The sequence below is a fragment of the Coregonus clupeaformis genome, chromosome 9, assembly GCF_020615455.1.
Source record: "Coregonus clupeaformis isolate EN_2021a chromosome 9, ASM2061545v1, whole genome shotgun sequence".
Taxonomy (NCBI): Eukaryota; Metazoa; Chordata; class Actinopteri; order Salmoniformes; family Salmonidae; genus Coregonus; species Coregonus clupeaformis.
Window position 1 is genome coordinate 28,438,595 of NC_059200.1, and position 26,877 is coordinate 28,465,471.

At 42.9% G+C, this 26,877-nt stretch overlaps 1 protein-coding gene and 1 pseudogene across 12 annotated transcripts in view; both read left to right on the plus strand.

The window, feature by feature from the left end:
* The window catches only part of LOC121573779 (protocadherin gamma-C5), a 55,673-nt gene that overhangs the window by 15,617 nt on the left and 13,179 nt on the right, over positions 1-26,877 (plus strand). For 2 of the 12 annotated variants that reach the window (XM_041886045.2, XM_041886052.2), the window contains exon 1: positions 16,091-18,690. The exons of 3 other annotated variants lie outside the window; for them this stretch is intronic. In XM_041886045.2, coding sequence (XP_041741979.2) covers positions 16,261-18,690 — 2,430 coding nt within the window. In that variant the 5' untranslated portion in view covers positions 16,091-16,260. Of the gene's footprint in view, positions 1-200; positions 2,804-16,090; positions 18,691-19,633; positions 22,242-23,603; positions 26,237-26,877 lie in introns of those variants that run through there. 7 more of the 12 variants (XM_041886042.2, XM_041886051.2, XM_041886055.2 and 4 more) reach the window with 6 other exon arrangements.
* Positions 9,530-13,517, plus strand: LOC121574487 (annotated as a pseudogene).

The window sequence follows — 26,877 nt, forward strand, 5'->3', positions numbered from 1 at the left end:
TAATATGGAGGTGAATTTAGCATTACGAAATATATAAATGTTTTATGTCAACATTTGTTCGGTATTTTGAAGTGGGCTACATGTAAAATGCCAAAGCCTTCATTTCTCTAATATTGCAATACTTTGTTTGAACCCTAAGTGCCGCTGTGGATCGCATGTTATATACAACACAATCACACTGTGGTTCCTCCCATGATAATGCGTTTAGCAACGCACAGAAGCACAGTAAACTGCATCTCCAGATGAGAGAATAAGGGACCTCGTCTGGATAGTACAGTAGGTTTCCAAAGGCTCTTTGTTCTGTTAATGGTTGCCACATTGACTGGATTCTTGTAAAACACATTCTAGGATTTATTTTCAGCCTTAATATTGTGATTTGGCTTCGGATTTTTGTCGTGAAATGGCAATGAGAAAGTACAGTCTCTTGGAGTGGCAGTTCTGCGTGTTCGTGGTTTTCGCGTTCTCAGCTTACCCTGTGGCCGGTCAGGTCCGTTACTCGATTCCGGAGGAGATGACGGTGGGGTCCTTTGTTGGAAATATAGCGAAAGATCTGGGACTGGAGCCGCAACGGCTTGTAGCTGGGAGAGCTCGGATTTTCAGCGCGGGGTACAGTGAGTACGTAGGGCTGGACCGAGAGAAAGGACAATTGTTAGTGAAAGAGAGAATGGACCGGGAACAGCTATGTGCGGAGATGTCTGCCTGTAGCTTCAGTTTCGATGTGATCCTAGAGAATCCAATGGAACTGTTTCGAGTTACAGTTGAAATACTAGATATCAACGACAATAGCCCCGTTTTTCCGAAGAGAGAAATTGAATTGGAAATCAGCGAGTTAGCCGTACCTGGTGCACGTTTCTCTATCGAAAGCGCGGTAGACCAAGACGTGGGGGGAAATGCACTTCAGAAATACATATTAAACCCCACAGACCATTTAAATCTTAATATTCAAGGTCGCATAGATGACAGTAAACACATAGAGATGGTACTTCAAAAACCTCTGGACAGAGAAAAGACAAAGCATCACTATTTGACTTTAACTGCTGTCGATGGTGGAGACCCTCAGCGGTCTGGAACAGTTCAAATCCACATCGTCGTTCTCGATGTTAATGATAATGCCCCGGCATTTAGCCAAGCTACATATAAAGCATTCGTTCCAGAAAATGCAGTGAAAGGCATGTTGATTACCACAGTAAGTGCGACAGATGCAGACGAGGGATCTAGCGTCAATATAGAATATTATTTTGAGCATGCCACCAAAAGTATTCAAGATCTATTCACAATCGACCTGATTTCAGGCGAGGTAAGAGTAGTAGGACATATAGATTATGAAAATAACAAACAATTCCAAATAAAGGTAAAAGCCAAAGATCATGGTGGCTTAACAGACTCATGTGGCATCGTTATTGATGTTATTGATGTTAATGATAACATTCCGAAAATAACCGTCATGTCATTTTCTAGTGCCCTACCGGAGGACTCAGTCCCTGGCACTATTATAGCCATGATTAACATCCAGGATCTTGATTCCGCAGAAAATGCAAAGATAACATGTTCCATTCATAACAACCTTCCTTTTAAGATGGAATCATCTTTAGCAAATTACTACAATCTGGTGACAGAATCTGTGTTGGACAGAGAGCAGACAGCAGAGTATAATATAACAATCACGGCAGTAGATGGAGGCAGCCCGCCTCTCTCAAGTAAAAAGACGCTCAGTTTAAAGATATCGGATGTGAACGACCATGCGCCCCAATTCCAACAAGAAAGCTATGATGCCTATGTGTTTGAAAACAATGTCCCTTCCCGGTCTTTCTTTTCTGTGAGCGCTACAGATGCAGACTGGGGACCAAATGCTAGGGTGTCATATTTCCTTGCGGATGGTAGTTTAAACGGGGCTCCACTCTCCGCATATTTGACTGTAAATTCCGACAGTGGGGTGCTTTATGCGGTGAAGGTCTTTGATTATGAGCAAATAAAATCTTTCAAAATCAATGTCAAAGCAGAAGATGGAGGCTCACCCCCATTGAGTGGCAATGTGACTATAAACATATTCATAAAAGATGAGAATGACAATGGGCCTCAGGTTCTCTACCCAGTACAGACTAGTAGCTCTCTGGTGGCTGAAATGGTGCCTCGTTCAGCAGATGTGGGCTATCTTGTCACCAAAGTGGTGGCTGTTGATATGGACTCTGGACAGAATGCCTGGCTCTCATATACACTGCAGAAAGTGACAGACAGGCCGCTGTTTGAAGTAGGCCTACAGAATGGCGAAATAAGAACTATACGCCAGGTCACTGATAAAGATGCTGTGAAACAAAGGCTCACTGTTGTAGTGGAGGACAACGGGCAGCCCTCCCGATCAGCTACAGTCAATGTGAATGTGGCGGTGGCGGACAGCTTCCCTGAAGTGCTCTCAGAATTCACTGACTTCACAGTGGATAAGGAATATGATAACAACCTGACTTTTTATTTGGTGTTGGCCTTGGCTGTGGTCTCGGTTCTGTTCATATTCTCCATCATTGTCATTGTCACAGTAAAAATCTACAGATGGAGACAGAATCGATTATTCTATAAATCTGCAGCAAACCTCCCCGTTATCCCATATTACTCTCCCGTTTACCCAGACGGAACCCTGGGAACCCTACAGCGTGTATACAACTATGAGGTGTGTGGAACCACTGAATCTAGGATGAGTGACGTGAAGTTTGCGAGGCCTTATAGCCAGAACACACTGGTGGATGTGAGTCGCATGGGGACAATGCAGCGAGAAGAGAGAGAGCAGGAAGACGCTGATGTCGGTGGAGAGGTGAGACACCCACCCTCCCCCTATCATATCCTCTATTCAGATGTAGCTGTGTGTACAGTATGTCTGAATGACTGAGCTGAGTGATGTTTCCAAACTACATACAATCACTCTATTCTCTGGCCTCTGTGTGATCAAGTTAACATTTACAACTGAATCATGTCAGTAGCATTGTCCAAAAACGGATCAACAAACTGTGGTATGTTGTACTGATGGCTGGACCACAGGCATACTTGGACCCTCTTCCAATCTGTGTAACGGTCTGTGGTCTGTCTATCTATATGAAGGGGTGCACATACACACAATTTATCTTTGTAGGCCTTTACCTTTATAATGTGTAAAGGGTTATCTTACTATATATCAGTGAAGGCACTACATGGTGCTGACTAGAGTGTTATCCGTTTCTGTGTTCGTCTCAGCCGGCCTATCAATAACTAATGCGCATTTGGGCAGCAGGTAGCCTAGTGGTTAAGAGCATTGAGCCAGTAACCGAAAGGTCGCTGGTTCGATTCCCCGAACCAACTAGGTGAAAAGTCTGTCAACGTGCCCTTGAGCGAGGCACTTAACCCTAATTGCTCCTGTAAGTCATTCTGGATCAGAGCGTCTGCTAAACATTTAAAATGTAAATGTAGAGGCATTAGTGAGGCCAGAGGGCTCATCATTTGGCAGCCTGTGATGTCATGATTCTGTGTTAACCTGTTGTATGTTCTTCATGAAATGCACTGCAACACCGTGACTACGATCATCAGTTGATTACTCTTTTCCCTTCTCAATTACTCAGCAGGTTTGTAGATAAAGGAGCATGTTATAAACTCACTGTATCAGTTTCCTTAGGTCTCTTCTGACTGACTGACTGACCTGACTGATCGACTGACCGGACTGACTGACTCACTGCTAATACTATCAAGTCATTGTTCTGAGGAGCCTTCTCCTTCTTGCTCTCTTCCATGGATCTTCCCTCTCTCTCTTTCTCTCTCCTCCCCCCTATTTCTCCCCTCTTCCATCTCTCTCTCTCTGTAAAACACCATAGCGCTTGGGCACACTGACCCACTTTCCCCCTCACACACTACTCTAATATTCTGTGCTGCAGTAATGGGCTTATATGTCTCTTCTATCAGACTCTGGGCTTCATTCCACAGCAGTGTTACACTCATGCCTTTATGAACACTGCATCTGCATTCAGAATGATTGTGTCTGTATATCTGTCTGTCTGTCTGTCTGTCTGTCTGTCCGTCTATCTGTCTGTAACCAATGTGTCAGTCTGTCTGTAACCTAGGTCACTACTTGTCATTCACAGTAGTAATGTCCCTTTTATGTCAATGGCTAACAGGTTGTAAGGGTTTTTAGACTAGAGCATGTTAGTGACAGTTACAGTGATTTCACATCTGCCTGGTATCCGCCAGCAACAGCGTCACATCTTTGCCTCCTGTTTTAACCACAAAATCCTTCATAGATACTGAGGTATTATATGTATTAGAACAACTTAAGACTTGTTTTATGGTTGTGTGGTTAAGTTTTTGTGGTTGTGCTCATGTTAGGGTCCCTGTCCCTGAATGTTTGCTGTTGGGTTTGTGAGAACAGTAGGTTTAGTTATCCTGTATTGGTTGTTGTGTTCAGGCGACTTCAAGTCTGTTATATGCTTGGATTTTCAGAGAGAGCTGTGTGACGCAGTATCTAACTCTCCTCTACAGCATCCCAGGGAGATTCACCTCAAGGACATGCAGGTTGTCATGGTAACACTCTCCATACAACAAGTGCTGCAGATTCCTGACAGAATAAATGTTGGTTATATGGTGGAGGACTTGTAAATAACACACAATAGTCTTGTGCTATTTCTGACTAGTAATGTAGTGTGTGTGTTTGCGCGTGCATGTGCAAGTGCATGCATGCACATGCTTCACAAAGAAAGAGAGCGAAAGAGAGAGACAGACAGAGACAGAGATAGAGAGAGACAGAGAGAGAGAGACAAAGAGAGAGAGACAGAGAGAGAGAGACAGAGATAGAGAGAGACAGAGATATAGATAGACAGAGATAGAGACAGACAGACAGACAGACAGACAGACAGACAGACAGACAGACAGACAGACAGACAGACAGACAGACAGACAGACAGACAGACAGACATATAGATAGAGAGAGAGAGAGAGAGAGAGACAGAGATAGAGAGAGACAGACAGAGATAGAGAAAGAGAGAGACAGACAAAGAGAGAGAGAGTTGACAAGCAGAGCCACAATCTCTTCTGTAATTTAGTCTACCCCTAACTTCTTGTGTGCCAGCATACTCCTGTAGTTACACAACACACCATGATGACAGGAAGTGGGCAGGACTCTGTTTGCCCTGACTATATTCTCATTACACTGGCCTGTTTAACTGCTTTACAATCAAATACTGACCCAGTTGGAGTTGTGTGTAGTTTGTGAGTGATGGGACAGCTAAGTTGTTTTCCATTCTGTTTCCTCTGTAACTATCCATCAACCAATCTGTCCTAACCCCATTACACTGTTGCACTTATTTAATATTCCAATGTACTTATACAAACATACACTTACATACAATCATAGTCTTGTTTATGTCTCTTTCCTTCTCTCATACCTTCACATCATCACAAGCACTCACTTTCCCATATCGAACCTGAGTGTCCTCAGTGTGTCTGTATTTGTCTGTTTACCAGCCAGTGACTGGGTTGTAAATTGGTGGTGCTGAACACACTATGTGGAGGCAGAGGGAGGGAGTGAGGTGTTGTTGTTCATCATGCAGCAGTAGGAGGATGGCTGTGGGAGGCAGGTTTCACTGCAGCACTAGCTTCTGTTCCTCTTCAGTTCAATCAAAGTATTGTCTTCAGATGAGATGTACTGTACCGTATATGCTCACATACACCTACACAGAGTCACATGGTCTATTCATTTAGAAAGTTTCTCTCACTCTCTCTCTCTCTCTCTCTCTCGCTCTCGCTCTCTCTCTCCCTCTCTCACTCACTCAATCTGTTTCTCGCTTTCATCTTTCTCCATCTCTCTTACTGTAACAAAAAGATTTTCACTATGTCACATCAGTATCTATTTCTACCCCCCATAGGCCTCTAGCTTGGTTCAACACCACAGCTTAATACAGTGAGCTATAGACTATATGTGTTTTTATAGAACACTTGCCCACAGTAAAACCCTGTCCTTACAGAGATGGTGTTTGACAGTAGACTTCTGTCTTTACTCTTATAGCTTTGGATTTTCCCGTATGTGGGGTGTTTGATAGAAAGGCACTGTATTACAGTGCAGAGACAGAGACAGAGGAAGCGACCCCTGCCATGGGCCATGTTTCAGTCTCCACCAGCCCTAATCTGCAGTGGGGCAGGGCAGGGTCAGCAGGAGGGGGAAATGTATTTCTGTATAATTTGGTCTGAAACTCTCTATCTTTTTGTCTGTGGAGATGTTACCCTCAGTGAAGATGGTGTTGTTGCTGGTGCAGGTGTTTGTGAAGATTGTGATGATTATTACAAAAACATACTCTTCTTTGTTTACTAGTGGATAACAGAGATATTGACACCGTTGCAGATGTAACCATGTCCTGTTAGCTATTGTAATGACAGTAAAACAACACAAAAAACATGCATCATTACTGACATATTATAAGATTCTGTATATTTTGTGTTTGGTAACAGCAAACATGTTTCTTTGGTGATGGTAAACATGCTTGTGTTTCCCTGAATGGTGTTCAGGCACCGACCTCATGATTATAGGCCCCTGAATTTTCCCTGACCAAGGGACCTGACCAGGAAAACCTCAGGGCCCTACTCATGAAGCATAAGGGGAATATGGTATTTGATGCTAATATTCAGCATCATTCATTGCTCTACAACACAGTGGTCATACTAAGTGACTGTGGTGGTGAGTGTGTCAGATGGGTCTATGTCTGAACTCTTCTGCTGTTTTGGTAAGTATGTCTCTGTGTGCTGTGAGTACAGTCACTGTCCTGACCTAATGAATCTGCTTTTATTTCTATCTCCTTTTCATGTTGTCGCTGCATCTGATCCCGCTGTGTTTCTCCAAACAAGGTAAGCACAAACGTTTATCTCCCTTTCTACCTACTGATGTATATATCTCAAAACACATTTACACTCTCTCTCTCTCTCTCTCTCTCTCTCTCTCTCTCTCTCTCTCTCTCTCTCTCTCTCTCTCTCTCTCTCTCTCTCTCTCTCTCTCTCTCTCTCTCTCTTCTCCCTCTCTGTCTCTGTCTCTGTCTCTGTCTCTGTCTCTCTCTCTCTCTCTCTCTCTCTCTCTCTCTCTCTCTCTCTCTCTCTCTATCTCTCCCTCACTCTCTCTCTGTCTCTCCCTCTGTCTCTCCCTCTCTCTCTGTCTCTCCCTCTCTCTCTTCTTCCTCTGTCTCTCCCTCTCTCTTTCTCTCTCTTTCTCTCTCTGTCTCGCTCCCTCTCTTTCTGTATCCCCCTCTCTCTGTCTCTCCCTCTCTCTCTTTCTCTCTCTGTCTCTCCCTCTCTAGCTTTCTCTCTCTGTCTCTCCCTCTCTCTCACACACACACGAATGCACACAAACACACATGCACACACACGCACACACACACACCTACACTTGTATGCGCTTAGACCAACATAACCTGCAAAAGGATCATGTTCAATACAGAAGTATGAGTTGTAAAGGGACAGATCAGCATTGTTCATAAATATGTTGGGCAGTCATACAGATTTTGACCATCTTATTATTGGTTGACATTGAAATATCTCATTACTGAGAAAGGAAGAGAGAACATTCCCAAGAGCAGTGTATGAGATAAATTAAAATACAGTGGGGAAAAAAAGTATTTAGTCAGCCACCAATTGTGCAAGTTCTCCCACTTAAAAAGATGAGAGAGGCCTGTAATTTTCATCATAGGTACACGTCAACTATGACAGACAAATGGAGAAAAAAAATCACATTGTAGGATTTTTAATGAATTTATTTGCAAATTATGGTGGAAAATAAGTATTTGGTCACCTACAAACAAGCAAGATTTCTGGCTCTCACAGACCTGTAACTTCTTCTTTAAGAGGCTCCTCTGTCCTCCACTCGTTACCTGTATTAATGGCACCCGTTTGAACTTGTTATCAGTATAAAAGACACCTGTCCACAACCTCAAACAGTCACACTCCAAACTCCACTATGGCCAAGACCAAAGAGCTGTCAAAGGACACCAGAAACAAAATTGTAGACCTGCACCAGGCTGGGAAGACTGAATCTGCAATAGGTAAGCAGCTTGGTTTGAAGAAATCAACTGTGGGAGCAATTATTAGGAAATGGAAGACATGCAAGACCACTGATAATCTTCCTCGATCTGGGGCTCCACGCAAGATCTCACCCCGTGGGGTCAAAATGATCACAAGAACGGTGAGCAAAAATCCCAGAACCACACGGGGGGACCTAGTGAATGACCTGCAGAGAGCTGGGACCAAAGTAACAAAGCCTACCATCAGTAACACACTATGCCGCCAGGGACTCAAATCCTGCAGTGCCAGACGTGTCCCCCTGCTTAAGCCTGTCCAGGCCCGTCTGAAGTTTGCTAGAGTGCATTTGGATGATCCAGAAGAGGATTGGGAGAATGTCATATGGTCAGATGAAACCAAAATATAACTTTTTGGTAAAAACTCAACTCGTCGTGTTTGGAGGACAAAGAATGCTGAGTTGCATCCAAAGAACACCATACCTACTGTGGAGCATGGGGGTGGAAACATCATGCTTTGGGGCTGTTTTTCTGCAAAGGGACCAGGACGACTGATCCGTGTAAAGGAAAGAATGAATGGGGCCATGTATCGTGAGATTTTGAGTGAAAACCTCCTTCCATCAGCAAGGGCATTGAAGATGAAACGTGGCTGGGTCTTTCAGCATGAGAATGCCGAAGGAGTGGCTTCGTAAGAAGCATTTCAAGGTCCTGGAGTGGCCTAGCCAGTCTTCAGATCTCAACCCCATAGAATATCTTTGGAGGGAGTTGAAAGTCTGTGTTGCCCAGCGACAGCCCCAAAACATCACTGCTCTAGAGGAGATCTGCATGGAGGAATGGGCCAAAATACCAGCAACAGTGTGTGAAAACCTTGTGAAGACTTACAGAAAACGTTTGACCTGTGTCATTGCCAACAAAGGGTATATAACAAATTATTGAGAAACTTTTGTTATTGACCAAATACTTATTTTCCACCATAATTTGCAAATAAATTCATTAAAAATCCTACAATGTGATTTTCTGGAATTTTTTTCTCTCATTTTGTCTGTCATAGTTGACGTGTACCTATGATGAAAATTACAGGCCTCTCTCATCTTTTTAAGTGGGAGAACTTGCACAATTGGTGGCTGACTAAATACTTTTTTCCCCCACTGTATGTGTAATGAATATGTCGGTACCTGTGTCAATCACATCTTCCTTTGGGTAAAGGACCATTCAATCATTATTTATATGTACCTTAGAAGGGGCTTTCCATCTTGTTTACGTATTCAGCTATTGAGGCCCAACTCATGAATGATAAAGTAGTGTCTGGTCACGGGACAAATAGCGGAATGAAATGCAGACATGTATATGCAGTTCCTTGAACATAGCGGTTTGGGGGCATTGAAATGAGTATTCTACCTCAGGAAATGCTACCAAGCTGTTTATCTAAGGAAGTAACTGTTCAGTTAGCTCGTGTTTTCCTTTCCTGTGAGTGGAAACAGGCGCGCATTGTTTATGCAACTCTCGTGCTGCCTATTTTCTGCCGCATGCACCAGCGTGAGCTGTCTGCCTGTGTGGCGCTGTCCACCCGTGTGGTGCTGAAATGCTCGGCTCAGTCTGTGCAGCGCGGTTAGGTCTCCTTTCTGCCTCAGCGCACCTACTTTAAGGGATTGGATAAAATGGTGCTGCACAGGTGGGTCGTAATCTGCCACTGATCATTGTGATGAAATACGACTATATTTGTGTTTTGTCGACCTGGCCCATATTACATGACACTGTGATATGATTTATGAGCATGATTCATAATTAAACCTCTCTTTTCATCTAACGCTGTAATTGGAGCTCCAGCGGTTTCCAGGGAGATTGAGATAATCTATGTCCCACAGTTGTAGCCTAATGTTGTTAAAAATCAGTGTGGACGAATTGATATTGTGGTGGTCAGACACATAGCCTAAAGACACAGATATAAACTATATTTGTTAAAGGCTTCCTCGATCAGTTAGATAGGCAAATTAGTAAAATAATGAAATACATTGTGTGTACAAAACATAAGGAACACCTTACGCATATTGAGTTGCACACCCTTTTGCCCTCAGAACAGCCTCAATTCGTCTGGGGTATGGACTCTACAAGGTGTCGAAAGCGTTGACAGGAATGCTGGACCATGTTGACTCCAATGCTTCTCACAGTTGTGTCAAGTTGGCTGGATGTCCTTTGGGTGGTGGACCATTCTTGATACACACGGGAAACTGTTGCGTGTGAAAAACCTAGCAGAGTTGCAGTTCTTGAAACACTCAAACCGGTACGCCTGGCACCTACTACCATACCCTGTTCAAAGGCACTTAAATATTTTGTTTTGCCCATTCACCCTCTGAAGGGCACACATACACAATCCATGTCTCAATTTTCTCAAGGCATAAAAATCCTTCAATAACCTGTCTCCTCCCCTTCATCTACACTGATTGAAGTGGATTTAACAAGTGAGATCAACAAGGAAATATAGCTTTCACCTGGATTCGCCTAGTCAGTTTGTCATGGAAAGAGTATGTTTTCTAAATATTTTAAACACTCAGTGTATGTACTACCGGTATGTAAATACACACTACTAAATCGCGCGCGTGGTGTGTGTGTGTGTGTGTGTGTGTGTGTGTGTGTGCGAGCGTGTACAGCATGTGTGCGTCAAACCTCTATCCTCCTCATCACTTCCCCCTCTCGTGATCCTTTTATTCCTAGCCCGTTACTCCCCCCTCCCGTTCATGCTGAGCAGGCTACTGGGATTAGACGTGTGTGTGTGAGGGGATGAAAGAGACTGGCTCCCTGCCTTTTATGACGCGCTATGAGAACACCACTAGGCTGTGCTTCCCTCTCATTGCCACACGACGGCAGAAAGAGTACAGTAAACGGAGGGCTTAATAATTATAATTATAGGAATAATAATAATAATAATAATAATAATAATAATAATAATAAATAATAATAATAATAATAATAATATTAACAATATCAAATAATAATAACAATAATATTAACGATAATAATAATAATAATAATAATAATAATAATAATAATAATAACTATAATAATAATAATAACTATAATAATAATATAGGCCTATATTTACATTATTTTTTTCAGAATATAGAGAATTACCACATCTGTTTAGTAAAGTAGCACCTTTATTACTTTTGAATCAAAGTAACATCTTATACTTGTGAGTGAATACATTGTGCTGCTCATCTGTTTCTGTGTTTTAAGCGTTCTTCTACAGTGTAAGCATAGTGTACCTTTAAGAAACAGTGCATCTGTGATTGGTCTGTAGCAGAGAGTTCTCTGCACCAATACTGTGTAGAGCCATACAAAGGGATCTACTCCCTCCCCTCAGCCTCAGCATATCATCCCTTAGCCTACAATGCTCAGATCGTGGAGATACACTTGCACTGACTGGAAACAAAACACAGTCTGTTTGAAATTTGTAGAAAAGTGTACCGCGAATAACTTTTATTTCCATATTGTGTGATGGTATTTCCTGTGAACAGGAGACTCAATGGAACAAAGGAAAATGAGGAGAGATGTGGAGAGAGTTATGTGGAGAGAGCGTCCCTTGTCTGTTACCATTGGAGGTTATAGTTGAAAATCCCTTACAGCTACATCGCATTGAAATCGACATACAGGATATAAATGATCCTTCTCCGAGTTTCCTTACGAATGAAAGGGTTTTGAAAATAGCTGAGTCTATCACTGCAGGTGCTAAGTTCACAATGGAAAGCACACATGACCCTGACGTAGCATCAAACTCCTTACGGTCCTATAGTGTCAGTGATGATGAGAATTTTGTGTTAAATGTGAAGACCCAAGATGGCACAAAAATACCAGAGCTCAGGTTGAGCTCAGGTTGTAAACGTCAAAGCAACTGATTCTGACGAATGGAAAGATCGAATATTTATTTGCAGACCAAACCCCCGATACAATAATGTCATTACTTGATGTTGACTCTAATACTGGAGATATAACTATCAAAGGGCAGCTTGATTATGAACAAACACATTTGCATAAATTCGACATAATGGCAAAATATAAAGGCAATCCACAAATGGAGGGACAATGCAGTATAAAGATAAAGATTGCTGATGTTAATGATAATGCCCTTGAAATTATTATAACCTCACTCACCAGTCCAATACCGGAGAATTCATCCCCCGGGATGGTTATTGCATTGATTCGCGCTAAAGACTTAGATGGTGGTGAGAATGGCAAAGTAAAGTTAAACATGACACCGGGCTCACCGTTCACCCTGAAGCCCTCCGTTACCAACCATTACGCACTAGTGACCAACGGCCCATTAGACCGAGAGACGATTCAGGGTCCCCACCTTTATCTACAAAGAAAACCGTGACTGTGAAAATCTTAGATGTAAATGATAACCCTCCAGTGTTTTCCCAGCCCTCATATACTGTTTATGTTAAAGAAAATGGCACCCCGGGATCTACCCTGAGCTCAGTGTCCGCCTCTGATACAGACATGGGTGAAAATGCTAAGATCTCCTATTCTATATTACACTCTAAAGTACAAGACCTGTCTGTCTCCTCCTATATTTACATAAACTCAGATAACGGCAGCATCTACAGCATGCACTCGTTTGACTATGAGAAACTGAAGGTGTTTCAGATTCAGGTGCAGGCAAAGGACCACGGCTCTCCGTCTCTGAGCAGCAACGTCACGGTACATGTTTTTGTCCTGGACCAGAACGACAATGCCCCGCTATTATATACCCCTCCGCTGTCATGGGTTCTGTTTCCCATCAGAAGATGCCCCGGTCCGCTAAAGCAGGCCACCTCGCCACTAAGATATCGTCAGTGGACGCAGACTCGGGCCATAACTCCTGGATTTCCTATAGGCTGGTGGAGGTCACAGACTCGTCTCTGTTCAGTGTTAATATTAATACAGGTGAGGTGAGGACTAAACGCGCTGTTTCGGAGCAGGATGACTCCTCTCAGAGGCTGCTTATAGAGATAAAGGACAATGGGGAGCCGGTCCAGTCCGCCACAGTCACAGTCAACATACTGTTAGAGGACGGGCTACACAAACCCATATCGGACTACCAAAACAGCAGAGCCCAGCAAGAGAAACAGTAAAATCACCTTTTATTTGATAATCTCTCTGGCCTCAGTGTCCGTCTTGTCTTTGTTGACTTTTCTCATCTTAGTGGTGAAGTGCGTTAGAAACAGTAGGAGCAGCTCGAGTTGCTGTATCAGACGGGCTGACTCTGACGGATACAAGAATCCCAACAGAAACCTGCAGCTCCAGCTCAACACTGACGGCCCTATTAAGTATGTGGAGGTCCTGGGAGGGGACATGTTGTCTCAGAGTCAGTCCTTCAGGTCGTGTCTCTCTCCAGTGTCAGAGTTTAGTGATTTCACCCTCGTTAAACCCAGCAGCACCACTGACTTTAACGAAATGATAAACGTGCTTGATGCATCTTTACCTGACAGTACATGGACGTTCGAGAGCCAACAGGTGAGCACAATTCCTGCTTAAAGTAGGGTTATGCAATTGTCCAGTGTTCTAATCTATTATTCATATTTCAATGACTACATTAGAGCAAATATTGTATACTTGAATTGAATATGTTTTCGTATATTGATAATTACTTCCTGTGTTTTGTGGTTGTTTTTATAAACGTCTTGCCTTTATGAGACTATGTGCTGCATAGTCAGCCTGACCGCAATGACTTGGCGCTGTCCAAGGTCCAGCAATCAGGCTGCAATTCTGACTCGCTGAACGTGGTTGTTTTGTTGCTGTCTGCGGTGCTTGAATATTGGGGAGTGCTGAGGGATTCAGTTCTTCACTAGCAGCATTGGACTCTTTTAATACCTCAACTAGTAGAACTGAACACCTTGGTTGTTTTGTACTGTGCTGTGTTGTTTTGTTCTGTTACTCGCTCTGACAATATATATTATCACACCACAAGCCTCTCAGCTGCTGGAGCGTCTACTCCTACAAGTTTGCAGCGATCTTCTTCATTTTAGGCTCAAAAGAAGCGCTTTATCCTCTTAGGCTGGGGTTACACGAAGCAACTATCACACAATTGTTGTTGCAGGTTGCAAGTGACATCATCTCAAGCAACTTTGTGGTTACATAAAGCAACTCAAACGCGATTAAAATTGCATTCAACAGCCAATCAAATTGAAGCTGCTTCTGTCATATTGTTTATCCCACCGTTTCGTTACTGTATAAGGATAGAGTTAGTCAAAATGCTGGCTGTACTATTTAGCTAGCTATACAAATTTTTTTTTACCAGCACTGTTTGATCAAGTTAGCTAGTTAGCTAGCAACGATCTACCCATACTAGCAAAAAACTTGCTAGCTAACGTTAGTGCAACTCATGTTGAACAATTTCAGTTGAAACTGGTCAGAGAGAGGTCTGGGTTCACTTCAAAAATTTAATTTATTGACTTCCACTCAAAATGTAACTTATTGACTTCCAAACCTTGTACATAAACCTTTATATATTTATTTTTACAGCTCCCATTTGGGTTATGTCTTCTCTGCCCACCTTGTTGTTTCTTATTAGTTGCAGGGTTTTCTTTCATTTCTTGGAGCGTGCAAGTTGCATCATGTAACTGCAGCCTACATGCTACTGGCCACTTTATATTCATCTGTGTTAGGTATTTTTGGAATGGCACGGTTACTACAGGAGATTCAGCTGTCATAATGTACACGATGTAAGCGTTTGTAGGCCAATTTTGAGTCTGTAGAATTACTTCATTACCCATAATGCTAATTGACTGGACATTCCAATTTACCATGGCAATTATGCATCACAACAGTAGCCTAATATTAAAGCAGCTAAAATTGCCTGGCCTTTCACAATATTTCAAAATACATTCACGGGGAAAACAGTTTGGAAAGCAAATGGCTAGCCTACTGCTGAAAATATAAGACTTTAATCTGTCTGTTGTTAGGCTAGCGAACTATTTTATTAACTTCCCCAACTCTAAACATCTCCCCCAGGCCTTTCCACGGCTATGCCTACTGTTTTTAATAGGCATATGGATAACATGGGTTCAGGGTAGGCCTATCACATCACACATTGAATTTTAAGGAGAAAGCAAGTGCCATGATAGCACTGAATTTTAAAAAATGCTCAGGAGTAGAATTGGTATATCCAGAAACCAAAAAGCTGAACAGATAAGTACATCTTTGATTTGCAGGAGGGGGGAATTGCATTGAATCAAATTGTTAATTTCCAATGATTTACCGCTCATAATGTCAGGGTACTCAAGTGTTTTTTTTCCAAAGATGAATTGCTTTTCTTTTCTAAGGGTTTGATAGGGAAAAAACGTCAATATTGCATTAACAGGACACGTTACAAAATATTGGGGACCCATTGTTACTTTAAGGGTGTGTTCGCAAATTCAATCTGGAGTGCCAGAGTGCGCTCAGAGTGCGTGTCCGTTCGTAAATTCAGAGCGTTTCACTCTCAGAGCGTTCAGAGCACACACTGGACGCTCTGTCCCAGGAGTAGGGATGATCTGAGCGTTCTGACCTCACAACCGCAGTCAAGCATCCAAGCTAACTGGCTAACGTTAGCTAGGTTGCTAGCTAATTCCAGACACAAATTAGATAAAATCTCACTCTGACCATTTGACTTGCCCTAGCAGAGGTGGTTAGGCTGTGTTCATGTTATCCAGAGCGTTGGTGACTGTAACTGTGCTGCTGGCAACATTTTAATTACGCCTTTTGCCGACTTTACTGACACCGGCCATATTTAACTGGTGTTGAGATTTCGTAAATTCATCCGTTATTCTGCGCTCTGGCACACTCAGACGAGAGTGCTCTGAAATAGCAGTAGATAGCCAAAGCACATTTATGAACGCACCCTAACAGAAAGTATATTGTTGCATTCTACTTCAATTTCAATGTCCGTAGTAATGTGGTTTTCATCTTTTTTTCATTCGAGTGTAGCACTGTACTGGGCCTGTACTGCTGCTTTAATGCAGCACTGCTCCCAGTCATAATCTATTGGAGCGCTGAGCACCAATACCATGCAGCTTTGTACAAAGAGATCTACTCCCTCCCCCAGCCACAGAACAGTAACCCATGCAATGCACAGAGGTGGGAGAGACGGAGCTACGCTCACATCGTATCAGTGAAAGGGAATATTTTTGCAATATTTTGTGCTAAAAAGATACTGGAATATTCATGATCAAATTGCTTATGACTGCGATGTTTTGCAATCCAGAACTTCGTTTGCATCAAATGTACATCTTCTTTGGAAATGGGGATGATTCTGCCTGAAGGGGCGTTTTGGTTGTTCTTTCTGCTGTGGAATACAATAGAAGCGCAGATCCGCTACACTATTCCAGAGGAATTGAAAGAAGGATCTATTGTTGGTAATATAGCAAAGGATCTTGGTTTGGACGCATCTGAGATTTTTGTGCGTAAACTAAGGATAGCCTCCGAGGCTGATAAGCAGTATTTCAGTGTGGATTTGAGAAAAGGCGAGTTGGTTGTCAAGGAGAGGATAGACAGAGAGCGTCTTTGCGGAAAAAGCGCCAGTTGTCTGTTACCACTGCAGGTTGTTATTGAGGAACCCCTCCAGCTTTACCGTGTTGAGGTGGAAGTCCAGGATATCAATGATAATGGCCCAGTCTTTCTTTCTACCGAACGGGTTCTTAATATTGCAGAATCTACAGCGACCGGGACACGATTTCCACTTACAGGTGCAAAAGATCCTGATGTGGGCTCCAATTCCCTCAGCTCATATAAATTAAATCAAAATAACTTGTTTGTTTTAAATGTTAAGACAAGTAGAGATGGGACGAAAATACCAGAGTTAGTTTTACAAAAAGCGCTAGACAGAGAGAAACAGGCTGTTCATCAGCTTGTGCTGACAGCATTAGATGGGGGTAGCCCGGCCCTTTCAGGAACTACGGATGTCACTGTTCAAGTTGTAGATGTCAATGACAATGCCCCAATCTTTGAGAAATCTCTTTATGAATCTTCTTTACGAGAAAATGCACCGGAAAGTACAGTGGTGATAGTCGTTAAAGCCGCTGATGCTGACGATGGTGCTAATGGAGTGGTACAATACTCCTTTGCTGAGCAGACGCCAGACATCATACATGAAATGTTTTCTATTGACTCTGAGTCTGGACAGATCACTGTGACTGGTAGTCTAGATTATGAAGAGATTCACACTTATGAATTTAATATCCGCGCAACAGACAAAGCAGTTGCCGCTTTGGAAGGCCACTGCTCTGTTCAGATAGATATATTAGATGTGAACGATAACGCACCTGAAATAGTCCTGACCTCTTTACCTAACCCTGTGAAAGAAGATGCTCCTTTAGGAACAGTTGTTGCTTTGATAGGCGCAAAAGATCTAGATTCAGTGGATAATGGGAAGGTCCATTTGAGTTTACTAGGTAAATATCCATTTAAACTGAAAACGTCGTTTGCAGACAATTATGCAATAGTTACAGACTCTAAACTCGACCGAGAGGTACTTTCTGAATACAAGCTGAAAATTGTCGGCTCTGATTCGGGCTCTCCCCCCCTCACTTCACAAAAGGAAGTTATTGTACGAGTTTTAGACGTTAATGACAACCCTCCAGTTTTCTCTCAGCCGTCTTACACTGTTTATGTCAAAGAGAACAATGCTGCCGGATCAATAATGTGTTCAGTGTCCGCTACAGATCCAGATATAGGAGAAAATGCCAAGATCTCCTATTCTATATTACACTCTAAAGTACAAGACGTGTCTGTCTCTTCCTATATTTACTTGAATCCAGATAACGGCAGCATCTACAGCATGCACTCGTTTGACTATGAGAAACTGAATGTGTTTCAGATTCAGGTGCAGGCAAAGGACCACGGCTCTCCGTCTCTGAGCAGCAACGTCACGGTTCATGTTTTTATTCTGGACCAGAACGACAATGCCCCCGCTGTTATTTACCCCTCCGCTATAATGGGCTCTGTCTCCCATCAGAAGATGACCCGGTCCGCTAAAGCAGGCCACCTCGCCACTAAGATATCGGCAGTGGATGCAGACTCGGGCCATAACGCCTGGATTTCCTATAAGCTGGCGGAGGCCACAGACTCGTCTCTGTTCAGTGTGAATCTTTACACGGGAGAAGTGAGGACTAAACGCGCTGTTTCCGAGCAGGATGACTCCTCTCAGAGGCTGCTTATAGAGATAAAGGACAATGGGGATCCGGTCCAGTCCGCCACAGTCACAGTCAACATACTGTTAGAGGGCGGGCTGCAAGAACCCGTCTCGGACTACCGCCAGAAAACAGCAGAGCCCAGCAAGAGAAACAGTAAAATCATAGTTTATTTGATAATCTCTCTGGCCTCAGTGTCCGGCTTGTCTTTGTTGACTTTTCTCATCTTAGTGGTGAAGTGCGTTAGAAACAGTAGGAGCAGCTCGAGTTGCTGTATCAGACGGGCTGACTCTGACGGATACAAGAATCCCAACAGAAACCTGCAGCTCCAGCTCAACACTGACGGCCCTATTAAGTATGTGGAGGTCCTGGGAGGGGACATATTGTCTCAGAGTCAGTCCTTCAGGTCGTGTCTCTCTCCAGTGTCAGAGTTCAGTGATTTCACCCTCTTTAAGCCCAGCAGCACCACTGACTTTAAGGAAATTATAAACGTACTTGACGCATCTTTACCTGACAGTGCGTGGACGTTCGAGAGCCAACAGGTGAGCATATTGTTTGGATTCGTCAAATTAGCTCCTATTGGTAGATTTCTACGCCCTATGCATAATACCTCTGTGTGGTTTCATAAATATGTTTCCTTCAATGTTCTACCATTAATTTTTATCCTATGGAAATCGTTAACAACTTAATTAATTATTTGGATTGTCCATTAATTAGTTTGTGCTACGCTGTCTATCGTCAGTGTTGCATTTTGGTGTTGTCCACTGCCGTGGTGCTGAAGTGAAAGCAAATGCATGAATTCTTCCTCACGTTGATGGCCTGTTTTATTAGTAGATTTCTACGGCTGGGATGGCTGCGTGGTTTCATAAATACATCTCCTGCCTTTTCTTTCCATTTTGCTTTTACTTTTGTTTTTGACTTAGGTTTTGCACGTGTTCTCTAGCAATTATTTGAACTGTCCATGTCTTGAATCGGTTTGTGCTGCGCAGTGTACACAGTGGTTCAGTTTCCCTTTGTTGTTCAGTTTGACGCTGTCCACTATCTCTGTACTGAAAACTAATAGGAATGCCAATATTCTTCCCCACGTTGATTCTGAATCAACGGCCTAGATTATGTATGTTCTGTCAGTATATAGTGTTTATGATCGGGGATACATTTTCATGCATATAGGAGGTTTTGTGCTATTTTAGAACTGTGTTTTTTAATAATACACAGTACATACAATTGTTGTGCTGTAGTTTTCACATTAATGTCAATATGCTATTTTGACAGTATTATTCACCCATTGTACTGGACTGGAGAAACACTGGCCTATAGCATTAACTCTCATCCTCTATCTTTGGTTGCACTGTTTCTTTAATTCAGAACTGCTTCTAGTGGTAATTATTGGAGCTCTGTAAACCAATCATAAGCTGAACTGTACAAAGAGATCTAGTCCCACCCCCAACCACACCACGGTATCCCTTACCGTGTACAGAGCTGGGAGAGACAGAGCTAGGCTCACATCGATGTACATGTAGCCTATTGGATTTATATCCGTTTTTACATTGTTCATTTAATAATTTACGGGGTCTTTGCAAGTTCCATTGCGTTCTCTTGCGATGTGTTACGGATCAAGTTCTGTGTCTATTGCACACTATTTGTGGAGATGTGGACGCTAGTAAAGACTAAGGTTTCGCCATGGCAGGCGCCGTGGGTGTTCTTTCTCTTGTGGAATACAATTGAGGCGCAGACTCGATACACCATTCCTGAGGAATTGAACGTGGGCTCTGTTGTTGGGAATATAGCTAAGGACTTGGGCTTGGAAATCTCAAAGATCTCTGATCGTAAACTGAGGATAGCCTCCGAGGCTGGTAAGCAGTATTTCAGTGTGGATTTGGGAAAGGGCGAACTCATTGTTAATGAGAGAATAGACAGAGAGATTCTGTGCGCACTAAGCGCCAGTTGTTTGTTACCCCTGGAGCTTATCATTGAGGATCCACTGCAGTTTTATCGGATTGAGGTGGAAATACAGGATATAAATGACAATTCTCCACGTTTCATGTCAGATGAGAACACTATAAAAGTGTCCGAATCAACTCTCCCTGGTGTTCGATTTCGTTTGGAAAGGGCACAGGACCTTGACGTTGGAGTCAATGCTTTACGCTCATATGCTCTGAATAAAAATGACTTATTTGCTTTGAAAGTTAAAAACAATAAAGATGGCACAAAAGTTCCCGAGCTTATTCTGGAAAAGGCTGTAGACCGGGAACAGCAACCAGTGCACAACCTAATTCTTACCGCATTTGATGGAGGTACTCCAGCAAGATCTGGAACCACGCAAATTGCAGTGCGGGTGCTAGACATAAATGACAATGCGCCCATTTTTGAGCAAGACTTATACGAAATCCAACTGAGCGAAAGTACAGTTCCCGGGACATTAGTATTGACGGTTAGAGCCAACGACTTGGATGAAGGCACAAACAGTAAAATAGAGTATTCATTCGAATCACATACAGCAGACTCCATTCAAACGCTATTTGTTATAAATCTAGACACTGGAGAAATTACTTTATCACAGTCATTAGATTATGAGAAAAGTCCTTCATTTAAATTTGATGTATGCGCTGCAGACAAGGGCACGCCATCTATGGAGAGCCATAGCAGTGTTCAAGTGACTGTAGTAGATGTTAATGATAACCCACCCGAGATCACCATCACCTCCAAACCCAAACCCGTTAGAGAGGATGCCCCAGTAGGTACTATGGTAGCTCTGATTAGTGCCAAGGATTTAGACTCTGGGGACAATGGTAAGGTCTCCCTTCGTATGTCTTTTGATTACCCTTTCAAATTAAACCCCTCATTTTCTAATCATTACACACTAGTAACAGATTCAACATTAGACCGAGAGAAATACCCTGAATACCGTATTGAGCTTGAAGCATCGGATGCAGGGTCCCCACCTCTCACCTCAAATAAAATCATAACACTGAATATTTTAGACGTTAATGACAACCCTCCAATTTTCTCCCAAACATCTTACACTGTTTATGTCAAAGAGAACAATGCTGCCGGATCAATAATGTGTTCAGTGTCCGCTACAGATCGAGATATTGGAGAAAATGCCAAGATCTCCTATTCTATATTAGACTCTAAAGTACAAGACGTGCCTGTCTCCTCCTATATTTACATAAACTCAGATAACGGCAGCATATACAGCATGTATTCGTTTGACTATGAGAAAATGAAGGTGTTTCAGATTCAGGTGCAGGCAAAGGACCACGGCTCTCCGTCTCTGAGCAGCAACGCCACGGTTCATGTTTTTGTCCTGGACCAGAACGACAATGCCCCCGCTGTTATTTACCCCTCCACTGTAATGGGTTCTGTTTCCCATCAGAAGATGACCCGGTCCGCTAAAGCAGGCCACCTCGCCACTAAGATATCGGCAGTGGATGCAGACTCGGGCCATAACGCCTGGATTTCCTATTGGCTGGTGGAGGTCACAGACTCGTCTCTGTTCAGTGTTAATATTAATACAGGTGAGGTGAGGACTAAACGCGCTGTTTCTGAGCAGGATGACTCACCTCAGAGGCTGCTTATAGAGATAAAGGACAATGGGGATCCGGTCCAGTCCGCCACAGTCACAGTCAACATACTGTTAGAGGACGGGATACACGAACCCATCTCGGACCACCGCCAGAAAACAGCAGAGACCAGCAAGAGAAACAGTAAAATCACCTTTTATTTGATCATCTCTCTGGCCTCAGTGTCCGTCTTGTCTTTGTTGACTTTTCTCATCTTAGTGGTGAAGTGCGTTAGAAACAGTATGAGCAGCTCGAGTTGCTGTATCAGACGGGCTGACTCTGACGGATACAAGAATCCCAACAGAAACCTGCAGCTCCAGCTCAACACTGACGGCCCTATTAAGTATGTGGAGGTCCTGGGAGGGGACATGTTGTCTCAGAGTCAGTCCTTCAGGTCGTGTCTCTCTCCAGTGTCAGAGTTCAGTGATTTCACCCTCTTTAAGCCCAGCAGCACCACTGACTTTAAGGAAATGATAAACGTGCTTGACGCATCTTTACCAGACAGCGCGTGGACATTCGAGAGTCAACAGGTGAGAATAAAATAATAATTCGTTTTATATGTTTCTTCTCTAGAGTAGATCTCATTTTAATAATAACCTTGTGTATTGTTTTTAAAGGTTTATTGTACTTGGTCTCTCATCATCAGAAATGCGTTTTGGACTTGTGTAGATTAGTACTTCTATAGCCCACCGCCTGCCGCATTCTTGTGTGTGGCGCTGTCCACCAATGTGGGCCTGAAACGGAAAAAGACACCTTTATTCTAACAATGGCGTTTTAAATTGGCACCCTAGCATAACATTGCAAACGTGTTAAATATATTCTGGATTTCATCGAAATATATTTAATTTTCAGCTTTCAAAACGACTTTTTGTTTGGTTCCACAACATGAATATGGTGCTCCCATTTGTTGAAACAGATTGTTTATCTTCTTGACTGGCTTTGAGGTTATGATGTTTCTTTGTCTTCAAATGTGGTTTTGTGTCATATCCATTAATACGTTCTAGACTGCCTCTGAAGTTATGTGTGTGTTACATTGTGATATTTTTGGCGCGCTGGCAGTGTGTTTTATTCATCATGACGACATTCGTAAATTCACTCTGCTATCTTACTCCGATTTCAGAGCACTCTCGCTTGTGTGCCATGGCGCAGAATAACGGATGAATTTACGAACGCTCAACACCAGTTTAATATGGCCAGTGTCAGTAAACGTCGGCAAAAAAGCGTAATTAAATTGTTGCCAGCAGCACAGTTACAGTCACCAACTCTCTGAATAACATGAAAACAGCCTAACCAGCTCTGCTAGGGCGAGTAAAATGGTCAGAGTGATATTTTCTATCCTTTGTGTCTGGAAGTAGCTAGCAAGCTAGCCAACATTATCCAGTTAGCTTGGATGCTTGACTGCAGTTGTGAGGTCAGAACGCTCGGATCAACCCTACTCCTCGGCCAGAGCGTCCAGTGTGCGTTCTGAACGCTCCAAGAGCGAAACGCTCTGAATTTATGAACGGACAATCTGACAACGCTCTGAATTTACGAACGACCAGAGTGCAGTCTGAGCATACTCTGGCACTCCAGATTGAATTTACGAACGCACCCATAGAATACATCTGGAGTATGCGTCACTGTTACATTGTGACGCTATGACGTGGAAAGCAGAATGACAATAACAGTACTAGCTAGTGTAATAGATCTAACTATGACTCATTTAACATGTGGCTGTTAAAACAGCTCATGGTCATTAGGAGGGATATTCATAACAGCTCCTCTCACTCTTGCATCATGATCTGGACTGTTTCTTTAAGGAGCAGTGCTGCTGCTCACAATCATAATCCTTTGGAGCACTGTGCACCAATCATGTGTTGAACTGTACAACGAGATCTAGTCCCTCCTCGAGCCACAGAACCATAACCATAACAATGCACAGATGAGCTGGGAGAGAGGGAGCTGCAATATCAGTAGGACAGTGATAACAAACCATTTTGAGATGTTCACCAAAATGATACCTGGATAATTTCTAATCCAACATTTTCTGGCAATGTATAGCAAACCACGTTGTCTACCCAGTCTACATTTTGTGAAAAAAATGGGGATTCCTATCGGAATTGTGTTTTTTCCTTTGCGGACGCTTTGGATGTTCTTTCTCTTGTGGAATACAATAGAGGCGCAGACACGATATACCATTCCTGAGGAACTAAATGTGGGATCCGTTGTTGGGAACATAGCGATAGATCTGGGTTTGGGAATCTCTGAGATATCTGAACGTAAATTGAGGATAGCCTCGGAGGGTGTCAAGCAGTATTTCAGCGTGGATTTGGGAAAAGGCGAGCTCCTTGTCAATGAGAGAATAGACAGAGAGAGTCTGTGCGGACAAAGCGTCAGCTGTATGTTGCCTTTAGAGGCTATAGTACAAAACCCACTACAGCTCCATCGTGTTGAAATTGAGTTACAGGATATAAATGACAATTCTCCAGTTTTTCAAAACAATCAAAATGTTCTAAATATTGCAGAGTCTACATTGACAGGTGTACAATTTCGTTTAGAATCGGCTCAAGACCCCGACGTGGGTTCAAATTCAATATGTTCCTACACGCTAAGTAAAAACGACAATTTTATTTTAAATGTCAAAACGAGCAAGGATGGAACCAAAGTCCCCGAGTTGGCTTTGGAAAAAATGTTGGATAGAGAACACATACCAGCACACAATCTAATTCTGACAGCCATAGATGGTGGAACTCCATCCCGGTCAGGCACAACAAAAATCACTGTTCGGGTGTTGGACCAAAACGACAATGCACCTGTTTTTGAAGAATCTTTATATGGCTTGAAATTGCTGGAAAACACACTTATCGGTACTGTAGTTTTGACTGTCAAAGCTGTAGATCTTGACGAAGGTGGCAATGGCGAAATATGGTATTCATTTGAACCACATACTCCTGAATCACTTCAGAATCTATTTTCTATCGACTCACAAACGGGAGAGCTCGCCATTAAGGGTGAATTAGATTTTGAAACAGGACGCTTTTTTAAATTTGATGTTCTTGCTACAGACAAAGGCCAGCTAACTATGCAGGGATTGTGCACTGTTGAGGTAGATGTCGTGGATGTGAACGACAATGTTCCTGATGTTATTTTGAAATCTGATCCTACCCCCGTTAGGGAGGACGCACCTATTGGAACTGTTGTGGCTCTGCTAAGCGCCAAGGACATAGACTTTGGACATAATGGGAAAGTCACTCTAAGTTTACCACCAGGCGTACCTTTTAAATTAAAACAATCAGTGTCCAATAATTATGCTTTGGTTACCGACTCCATTTTGGATCGAGAATCATTTCCGGATTACACCATTGAGATAACGGCAGCTGATGCTGGATCACCTCCTCTCTCATCCAAAAAGATGATTACTGTCAGTGTTCTTGACGTCAATGACAATTCGCCAATGTTTTCCCAACCATCTTACGCTGTTTATGTCAGAGAGAACAATGCTGCTGGATCAATAATGTGTTCAGTGTACGCTACAGATCCAGATATAAGAGAAAATGCAAAGATCTCCTATTCTATATTAGACTCTAAAGTACAAGATGTGTCTGTCTCCTCCTATATTTACATAAACTCAGGTAACGGCAGCATCTACAGCATGTATTCGTTTGACTATGAGAAAATGAAGGTGTTTCAGATTCAGGTGCAGGCAAAGGACCACGGCTCTCCGTCTCTGAGCAGCAACGCCACGGTTCATGTTTTTATTCTGGACCAGAACGACAATGCCCCCGCTGTTATTTACCCCTCCGCTGTCATGGGTTCTGTTTCCCATCAGAAGATTCCCTGGTCCGCTAAAGCAGGCCACCTCGCCACTAAGATATCGGCAGTGGACGCAGACTCTGGCCATAACGCCTGGATTTCCTATAGGCTGACGGAGGCCACCGACTTGTCTCTGTTCAGTGTGATTCTTTACACGGGAGAGGTGAGGACTAAACGCGCTGTTTCAGAGCAGGATGACTCCTCTCAGAGGCTGCTTATAGAGATAAAGGACAATGGGGAGCCGGTCCAGTCCACCACAGTCACAGTCAACATAATGTTAGAGGACAGGCTCCACGAGCCCATCTCGGACTACCGCCAGAAAACAGCAGAGACCAGCAAGAGAAACAGTAAAATCACCTTTTATTTGATCATCTCTCTGGCCTCAGTGTCCGTCTTGTCTTTGTTGACTTTTCTCATCTTAGTGGTGAAGTGCGTTAGAAACAGTATGAGCAGCTCGAGTTGTTGTATCAGAAGGGCTGACTCTGACGGATACAAGAATCCCAACAGAAACCTGCAGCTCCAGCTCAACACTGACGGCCCTATTAAGTATGTGGAGGTCCTGGGAGGGGACATGTTGTCTCAGAGTCAGTCCTTCAGGTCGTGTCTCTCTCCAGTGTCAGAGTTTAGTGATTTCACTCTCGTTAAGCCCAGCAGCACCACTGACTTTAAGGAAATGATAAACGTGCTTGACGCATCTTTACCAGACAGTGCGTGGACTTTCGAGAGCCAACAGGTGAGCCCGTAGTAAAAGCATTTGCTTCAGTGATATAATATCAGTGGAAAATATTGTGAGGATAGAAATGGAATGACTTGAATGTTATTTTTGTTAATCTTAAATGTAAAGCACCATTTTAATAATAATAAGCCATTTAGCAGACGCTTTTATCCAAAGCCACATACAGGCATACATTTTTACGTATGGGTGGTCCCGGGGATCGAACCCACTACCCTGGCGTTACAAGCGCCATGCTCTACCAATTGAGCATGGGGCTTATAACTTGATAACTTGATCCAAGCTTTTTTCACTTCATACTTTATCTCTTCCCATCTTTACCCGCATATTATGTTTTCAACGAGGCCTACATGCTATTTCCGTAATCGAAACTATCATTTTTTCTTTAACATATTTCTTCACTTGAGCGTTATCAAAACAGACAGGCTATGTAAAATCCCGAATTTTAAAGAACTTCACGAGTTAACAGGTTCATGGAAATTAAGTATTTTTATGAAAGCAAGTGAGAAGTTTTATACTCAAATGAAATGATACTCAAATATAAAATTATATCTGTGACATAAGTTAGCAGTAAGGAATGAGCATGGATATGCTCTCAGGAATGGGGTTATTTGTTTACCTCATGGCCAGCAGAGAGCGGT